The sequence below is a fragment of the Salvelinus namaycush genome, unplaced genomic scaffold (genome assembly GCF_016432855.1).
Source record: "Salvelinus namaycush isolate Seneca unplaced genomic scaffold, SaNama_1.0 Scaffold159, whole genome shotgun sequence".
In the NCBI taxonomy this organism is placed as follows: Eukaryota; Metazoa; Chordata; class Actinopteri; order Salmoniformes; family Salmonidae; genus Salvelinus; species Salvelinus namaycush.
This window is the reverse complement of record NW_024058330.1, coordinates 151,292-160,353: the sequence shown is the minus strand read 5'-3', so window position 1 is coordinate 160,353 and position 9,062 is coordinate 151,292. Positions and strand designations below refer to the sequence as shown.

At 44.4% G+C, this 9,062-nt stretch overlaps 1 protein-coding gene across 1 annotated transcript; it reads left to right on the top strand.

Annotated features, from left to right (window-relative positions):
- Positions 1 to 701: 701 nt before the first annotated feature.
- Positions 702 to 8,701, top strand: LOC120037139 (transmembrane protease serine 9-like). Its single transcript, XM_038983311.1, has 10 exons — positions 702 to 759; positions 3,896 to 3,916; positions 4,046 to 4,208; positions 4,316 to 4,584; positions 4,680 to 4,825; positions 5,075 to 5,396; positions 5,865 to 6,030; positions 7,111 to 7,367; positions 7,887 to 7,984; positions 8,327 to 8,701. The coding sequence occupies exons 1-10, from the start codon at positions 702 to 704 to the stop codon at positions 8,699 to 8,701; spliced, it is 1,875 nt and encodes a 624-aa protein (XP_038839239.1).
- The last annotated feature ends 361 nt before the right edge of the window (positions 8,702 to 9,062 follow it).

The following is a 9,062-nucleotide window of genomic DNA, read 5'->3' as shown; positions in this document are numbered from 1 at the left end:
AGTGCGGCATCGGCAGATGCGGTGAATTGAGACTCATCCAATGCAAAAATGCAGATATGTCTATTTTAAACTAACAGGTGTTTATGCTAAATCGATTTTCATGAAGGCCCAGACATCAACTTTAGGGGCTTCTAAGGTAAGGGTTAGAATTAGGGTTTAGGGTAGGTTCTTGTCTTGGGCCTCGGTGGCATAACTTAGTCAGTGCTCCTAGACATGGAAAACTCACAGTAAGTATTTGGTGTGTTGATTTTAGTCTCATGATCATAAAGAATTCCAGACACAGGAACTGGTTCTCTCCTTCACAATTTCATGCACTGCTTTGTTATCGGGCAATGAAAGATAGCACTGTTAACATCTACATATAACATTTATAAGATACAGTTGTAAAATTACAACTAAATTACAGTAGTAAAATGATTCTAAATTGGCAATGGTGTGATAAAAATAGTGCCGACATTATAACTCTGTAATGGAAACCAAAGAGCTAGGCTTGGGCTAACCATAGATTACAGCATTAGTTATGCATGCTTTGAAGGAAGTGGACAGAGGGGAAAATTTTTTGAAGGAAAAGTATGCAAGGGACGTATCACGTGTGTGTCTAGCAGGTAATGTGGTGTGTGGAAGGGAGGAGCTGAGAAAAGACAACATAAGAGAAGGATGCTTAGGAAGGAAGATTGAGTCCAGGGTACCAACAAGAAAGCATGGCCTTCCTCAGGACTCTTTGTGTGGTGACCATAATGGTGACATTCCTGTCAAAAGGTATGTAGTACAATTCTCAATTTATCGCTGTCTTTATCCTACAGCGTTCTTCATTTATACTCACCTGGTTTAAAGAAGTTCGCTACTAAGTTTATTTCAGTTTGTATATAAAGACATTTGGACTGAATGAATTAACTGAACTCAAATCGATTTAACACTGCAATATGTAACCTTTTGGGCGACCCAACCAAATTCACATAGAAATGTGAGTTACAGATATCTCATTCTCTTTGAAAGTAAGTCTAAGAAGCGTTTTTGAGTCTTTTACTTTCGGGTTTATACACCAACTTCAAACCGCTGAAAAATCAATATTTTGGCTTATGGAAAAGTTATTCTCACCGGTTTAGATTGTGCAATGATTCTCTACACACTGACTGCTTGTTTTGTCAAATAAACTGAAATAAGGTGAACTATAAGAATTCTTGCAACCAGGAAACGTTGGAGCGATTTCTGAGAAATGTAAGAGTTACTGGGTAGGAAGATATGTTTCTTGTGTCCGTTGTCCTATAAGTAGTTGGTGACGGGAAAGCATACCTAGCAGACTCAACTTTCAAGTTCTTCAAGTTAATAAGCCACATGTGTGCAGGTGGATAGGTATGTGTTTTCAAAAGTATTGAGTGAAGCAGAAATACTAATTGATGACATTGAGGAAAGAAGAAAGGTAACAAGTCACACTGATACATCTAGATTCTGGATTATAGTTTACAGGTAGGTCTATGCGTTTTCAAAAGTGTTGAGTAAATTGGAGCCGAGGAGGTCTTAGCCAAGCAGTTCAACATCTAGCTAAGATGTTTGGTGCAGTATTTCTCATGTGAAAAAATGTGCATGAAAACTAGTCATTTCTCAATAAATGACAGCAACCACTTCCCACTGGGCAAAAACTGGTTGAATCAACATTGTTTTCACGTCATTTCAACCCAGACAGTCAAAGTGATGTTGATCAATGTATAAAAGTAAACATCATATTCTTTTAACCTTAATCCAATGACATGGTGATGTTTTTGTTGATTTCACATTGTATTCACGTTAGTTGACAATTCAACCAAAGTAAATCCAAACTAGACATTGAACTGACGTCTGTGCCCAGTGGGTTCATGTTTCCACTCCTACTAGGAGTAGTACGTTTGACCAGTCACCGACAAAAGGGCGTAGACTTCAACTACCGAACTTCGACTTGCCTAATAATTTTTGGGTGTGCACGAACAGCCGGAAAAAAACTGCCGAAGACCAAAACGTCATAATATATGTGCAAACTTTTTTGACTGGAAACATACGTTAAGAAAACCTCTATGGGATTGGTGTCCCCCCCAAGGGACGGTTGAGCTAACGTGCGCTAATGTGATTAGCATGACGTTGTAAGTAACAAGAAAATTTCCCAGGACACGGACATATCTGATATGGACAGAATACCATGCTATTGTTTGAGGAGAGTGCACAGTTATGTACTTGAAAACGTATCAATAAACCAATTAGGCACATTTAGGCAGTCTTGATACAACATTTTGAAACAGTAATGCAATGGTTCATTGGATCAGTGTAGAACATTGTGCACATACACTGCTGCCATCTGGTGGCCAAAATCGAAATTGTGCCAAAACTGCAATAATACATTGTGGCCTTTCTCTTACATTTCAAAGATGATAAAAAAATGCATGTTATTTTCTTTGTATTATCTTTTACCAGATCTAATGTGTTATATTCTCCTAGATTCCCACAAACCTCAATGTTAGCTTTCAAATAGTATCAAGAATATGCATATCCTTGCTTCAAATCAAATCAAAGTTTATTTGTCACGTGGGCCGAATACAACAGGTTGAGTACAATGTGAAATATTTACTTACAAGTCCTAACAAGCAGTGTAATTTTTTAGTGATGCGCATGAATGGATGAACGAGATTCCCACTGTCCCTACCTACTATCTAGCGAAACCACAGCCAAGGGAACGGGCTTGGCAGAATCAGCGGGGAAAGAAGACCCTGTTGAGCTTGACTCTAGTCTGGCACTGTGAAGAGACATGAGAGGTGTAGAATAAGTGGGAGGCCTCGGCCGCCGGTGAAATACCACTACTCTTATCGTTTTTTCACTTACCCGGTGAGGCGGGTAAGATGACGAGGCAAAAAATTGGTATTTGGTAAACAATAGATAAGTAAAGAAATAAAATAAAAAGCTGTAAAATTACAGTGAAAATAACAGTAGCGAGGCCATATACAGGTGGTACAGCTACAGAGTCAATGTGTGGGGGCACCGGTTAGTTGGGCTAATTGAGGTAATATGTACATGTAGGTACAGTTAAAGTGACTATGCATAGATGATAAACAGAGAGTAGCAGCAGCGTAAAAGAGGGTTGGTGGGACACAATGCAAATAGTCCGGGTTGCCAATGTGTGGGGTTTCTGGTTAGTCAGGCTATGACAGGGATTTTGGCCTTGTCGAGCGTCTGAAGTACATCCTGTGCGTCTTGCTTGTTGAAGAAAAAATCTTTGTCTAATCCGAGGTGAGGGATCGCTGTCGTGATATCCAGAAGCTCTTTTTTGCCGTAAGATACGGTGGGAGAAACATTATGTACAAAATAATTTACAAATAATATGAGAAAAAAACCACATAATAGCACAATTGGTTTGTCGCCTGTAAAACGGCTGCCATTTCTTCCGCCGCCATCTTCAGGTCCTGAGCTACAGGCAGTTAGATTTGGGTATGTCATTTTAGGCAACGACAAAAAAAGGTACGATCTTTAAGAGGTTTAACAATCAGTGTGTTATAACAATTGGTACTTATGCTGACGTCAGTCGGTATGTTCACTCTGATCAGTATGGTACAGTTTGTACACTCTTAGAAAAAAATAGTTCCAAAAGGGTTCTTTGGCTGTCCCCATGGCAGACCCTTTGAAGAACCCTTTTAGGTTCCACAGAGAACCCTCTTGGGTACCATATAGAACTGTCTGTGGAAAGGGTTCTACCTGGAACCCAAAAGGGTTCTTCAAAGAGTTCTGCCATGGGGACAGGCTAAGAAATCCTTTTAGGTTCGAGATAGAACCAAGTGTACCCAGTGAAAATGCCAGGGTTTGGATACAGAGAGTAAGGGATGACACCTTTGTTAAGGATTAAGGAATTTCCTTTTCTTTCTGTCTTGTATTTCAGGCTCTCATTCACAGCTGAATGGTAAGTCCTTTTCACCACTTACAGATATTCTCTAAACACGATTAAAACCTTTTATAATGCACTGTTACACCAATGTGACCTATTCAACAAAAACCTTCCAAATAACCCATCATTCTCTATCACTGTTAGTGTGCGGAACCCCTCCTCTTAACACTAGGATCGTGGGGGGTCAGGACGCTCCTGCAGGGAGTTGGCCATGGCAGGCCAGTCTTCACAGATTAGGCAGCCATTTTTGTGGGGGATCCCTCATCAACAAAGAGTGGGTATTGACTGCTGCTCACTGCTTTTCCAGGTAAGGATTTGTAGGATTGTGGGAAACATTTAATCCGAACACCAAACTCAACAGTTCCACTCTTTTAAAAACAATACTGTTACATTTTTATATATTTACTCTCTCAGTACCAGTACATCAAATGTGGTGGTCTACGTGGGTCGTCTGAGCCAGGAGGGCTCCAACCCCAACGAGGTGAACCGGACAGTCACTCAGATCATCCGCCACCCCAACTACACCAGAAGTACCAGTGACAACGACATGTGTCTGCTGAAGCTCTCCTCCACTGTGACTTTTACAAACTTCATTCGGCCAGTCTGCCTAGCTGCACCAGGCAGCTCCTTCCATGCTGGGGCTACTAGCTGGGTCACCGGCTGGGGCAGCATCCACAGTGGAGGTGAGTGCTGTAGCTTGATTTAAGTACTGCTGATGATGGATCATAATTCTGATAGGTATTATGTATGTTGAGGAATACCTGTTGTCGCTCCTCAGTGTCCCTGCCCTCACCACAGACCCTACAGGAAGTGGATGTGCCAGTAGTGGGGAACAGGCAGTGTAACTGTAACAATGGAGTTGGTTCCATCACTGATAACATGATCTGTGCTGGTCTATCAGCAGGAGGAAAGGATTCCTGTCAGGTAAAATCTCTTGGTTATCTTCTTTGTTTATTACAATGTGGGCTAATGACACATTCGTAATCTGTGTCTGGTTTCTCAGACCCAGATTATACCTAGCCTAGTCCTAAATTGAAAAGCACTTTAAATAGAGATTATCCATTAAAAGTGCTTTTTAGTCCAAAACTTGTTTTAATTGGTGTCTGAAAAACTGACCCATTATGTTTCATAAGAAAATCTAATCTCAGTGACTGTAAATCTGTTAATGCATAGGGGGACTCAGGAGGTCCAATGGTGAGCAAACAGGGTATTCGCTGGATCCAGTCTGGCGTTGTGAGTTTCGGCAACGGGTGTGCCCAGGCAAATCTCCCAGGAGTGTACGCAAGGGTGTCTCAGTACCAGACCTGGATCAACACCCAGATCACCAGTGACCAGCCAGGCTACGTCACCTTCTCCTCCAGTGGGACTGATTCTGACCTCAGTGTCTACTGTACTGGTCTTCCAGCCCCAGCCACCACCACAACTGCCCCTAAAACCACAACCACCACACCTACAACTCCCACCACAACTGCCTCTGCAACCACCACAACTGCCCCTAAAACCACAACCACAACTGCACCTACAACTCCCACCACAACTGCCTCTGCAACCACCACTACAACCACAACTGCCCCTGTTACCAAAGCTGCCTCTACGTCCACCACAACTGCTCCATCCATTACCACCTCAGTTTCCCCTACCACTACACCTATGACCATAACTGCCCATATGACCACCACTAGCACCATAACCACAACTACCCCTAAAACCACCACTACCACCACAATTGCCCCTAAAACCACTCCTGAACGTAAGTGGATTTACTTCCCTCTGTGAAACACACAAATTGCTGCCTCCTCTTGTAGCCACACCCATCTGTTACTCCTGTTGTAGCTATAGCCAACGTATCTGTAACTCTCCATTTGACCACATCCAAACGTTAGTGTTTATCCCTCTCTTTAAATCTACACTCAGCCAAAAGTCAGTCCTGACTTCTGTAGCGCTTCTCTCCCTGTTTCTGCAGCCGTGGTGTGCGGCAGTGCCTCTTTGAACTCCCTTACTGGTGGGGGCTTGGCCTCAGGGGGATCCTGGCCCTGGATAGCCAGTCTACAGACAAACGGAACACACGTCTGCGGGGGCACAATGGTGGCAGAGGACTATGTCATGAGCGATGCTGGGTGCTTCTCCAGGTAACACACTCCACTTATAGACTGCTCAAAAAAATAAAGGGAACACTTAAACAACACAATGTAACTCCAAGTCAATCACACTTCTGTGAAATCAAACTGTCCACTTAGCAAGCAACACTGATTGACAATAAATTTCACATGCTGTTGTGCAAATGGAATAGACAAAAGGTGGAAATTATAGGCAATTAGCAAGACACCCCCAATAAAGGAATGGTTCTGCAGGTGGTGACCACAGACCACTTCTCAGTTCCTATGCTTCCTGGCTGATGTTTTGGTCACTTTTGAATGCTGGCGGTGCTTTCACTCTAGTGGTAGCATGATGAGAACCTCAGACCCCTTGTGAAACCATATGCTGACACATGCACATTTGTGGCCTGCTGGAGGTCATTTTGCAGGGCTCTGGCAGTGCACCTCCTTGCACAAAGGCGGAGGTAGCGGTCCTGCTGCTGGGTTGTTGCCCTCCTACGGCCTCCTCCACGTCTCCTGATGTACTGGTCTCCTGGTAGCGCCTCCATGCTCTGGACACTACGCTGACAGACACAGCAAACCTTTTTGCCACAGCTCGCATTGATGTGCCATCCTGGATGAACTGCACTACCTGAGCCACTTGTGTGGGTTGTAGACTCCGTCTCATGCTACCACTAGAGTGAAAGCACCGCCAGCATTCAAAAGTGACCAAAACATCAGCCAGGAAGCATAGGAACTGAGAAGTGGTCTGTGGTCACCACCTGCAGAACCATTCCTTTATTGGGGGTGTCTTGCTAATTGCCTATAATTTCCACCTTTTGTCTATTCCATTTGCACAACAGCATGTGAAATTTATTGTCAATCAGTGTTGCTTGCTAAGTGGACAGTTTGATTTCACAGAAGTGTGATTGACTTGGAGTTACATTGTGTTGTTTAAGTGTTCCCTTTATTTTTTTGAGCAGTGTATGTAAACGGGTGAGTTGGTCAGATGCATATGGTCAGATCAACATCACTTGGTGTCTTGGTGCTCAAGTTGAAACAAGGACCTATTACATAGAAGGTATCAGTAATGCCAAGCTAAAGTTCCCCAACTTCACTATTCCCACCTCCCAGTCAGTCCGACGCCTCTCAGTGGACCGTGATCATGGGTCGTCTAAAGCAGAACGGCTCCAACCCCAACGAGGTAACCCTTAAAGTCATCAACATCACCATGAGCAACTTGACAGCCAACAACGTGGCAATCCTCAGACTGGCCAGCCAACCCACATTGTCTGACTACATCCAGCCCATCTGTGTGGACCAGGGAAGCAGCACCTTCAGCATAGGGACTCAGTGCTGGGTGGCTGGCTGGGGCAAGGGCCAGGGTGGAGGTGAGTCAGTGTGTAATACTGGAACAGACTAACACTTCTGGCATGCCTCTGAAACTAAGCAGGGTTGGTCCTGGATGGGAGACCAGATGCTGCTGGAAGTGGTGTTGGAGGGCCAGTAGGAGGCACTCTTTCCTCTGGTCACAAGAAAAGAATATCCCAATGCCCCAGGGCAGTGATTCGGGACATTGCCCTGTGTAGGGTGCTGTCTTTTGGGCGGGACTTTAAACAAGTTTCCTGACTCTCTGTGGTCACTAAAGATCCCATGGCACCTATCGTAATAGTAGGGTTGTTAACCCTGATGTCCTCACTAAATTCGCAATCTGACCATCATGGCCACCTAATCATCCCCAGCTTCCAATTGGCTCATTCATCCTCTTTCCCCTGTAACTATTCCCCAGGGCATTGCTGTAGATGAGAATGTGTTCTCAGTCAACTTACCTGATCAAATAAATGTGTTCTTTCTGTTTGGTCAACTTGTTATTTTCGTCCTCTATTTCTCTATTCCGTCTTGTTCCTTAGCTGAACAGAACTTGCAGCAGTCCCAGACCTCTGTGGTGGATTGTGAGAGCTCTGGCTCCTCTGATAACATCTGCACTGCTGTCTTGGACCTTCGACAGGTACAGATGGGTCCGACAAACAAAGCAAACGCACAATAATGGGTTTCAAATGTCGACTCAGAAGTGTCAACTGGTGTACAGCAAGGATGGTTGCATTATGTCTGTTTAGCTATTGAGGATAGCTCTGCAACTGTTGGGATGTGATCTATTTGGCTTTGGCATCTCCAGATTTGACGTCAGCAGAGCCTGCTGATGGTAGGACATTTAGATCCACCTAGTGAGGACAGTCCCAAGTTTCATAATGACCTTCCAGTAGCTTGGTAGGCAACCAGTCTGGCTGTCTATCTGACATGACAATGCTGACCTCTCCCCCCGTGTGTTCGTTCTTCTCTCTCCCCACAGGGTGAAGGGGGTGGTCCTCTGATGTGTAAGCAGGGTGATGCATGGTACCAAGCTGCTGTTTTGACTGTCAACAGCAGCAACAAGACCAGCTCCAGCAAAACACGATGGAGCCAGAGTCCTCGCTCCTCCAACATCCAGGTCTTCACCAAAACCGCTCGCTTCCAGAGCTTCCTTCAGACCACTGTGGGCACGTTCCCTTCACCCGTCACAGCCAGAACCCCCATCAATGACACCAACACTGCCAACAGCACAACTGTCAGCGCAACTACCGCTGTCGTTACTCCTGCCAGTGGGGTAACTCTGGCCCACTCATCCCTGGTCCTGCTCTTCTTGTCTCTCCTCTCTCTCCTACTGTCTCTCGGTCAAGCCAGGTGACGCTGAGGAGTCACCTTCATGTAAACCTCTGGCAATAGGGTCTAAATGTGCTCTGTTTGAAGTATGTACCCTTGCGCTTAATATATTGCTGCTCTAGAATTTTTTGGTGAGTTTAATCTTGGTTATCCCAGAACTAAAATCTTGCGTAATTTGGTCAGCTGCGTGATTTATTTCTGGGTCCATGTGTTTCAAATTGAGAGTTTGGGTTTGCGATGTCTCCATCCTTTGCAAAAGGAAACTCTCAGCCAAAGCAGTGAAATTTAAGCACCGCCTTCGCCCAATCCTGATAGGTCCAAATTATCAGTGAGGAAAACATAAACATTGTAACTACTGCTGCTCGTTATCCTATGCCTCCCATTCC

Coding starts and splice junctions, on each gene's coding strand:
- LOC120037139 (XM_038983311.1), top strand. CDS start 702: ATGGCCTTCCTCAGGACTCTTTGTGTGGTGACCATAATGGTGACATTC. Junction 760..3,895: donor GGTGACATTCCTGTCAAAAG/GTATGTAGTACA, acceptor CTTGTATTTCAG/GCTCTCATTCACAGCTGAAT. Junction 7,985..8,326: donor CTGTCTTGGACCTTCGACAG/GTACAGATGGGT, acceptor CTCTCCCCACAG/GGTGAAGGGGGTGGTCCTCT.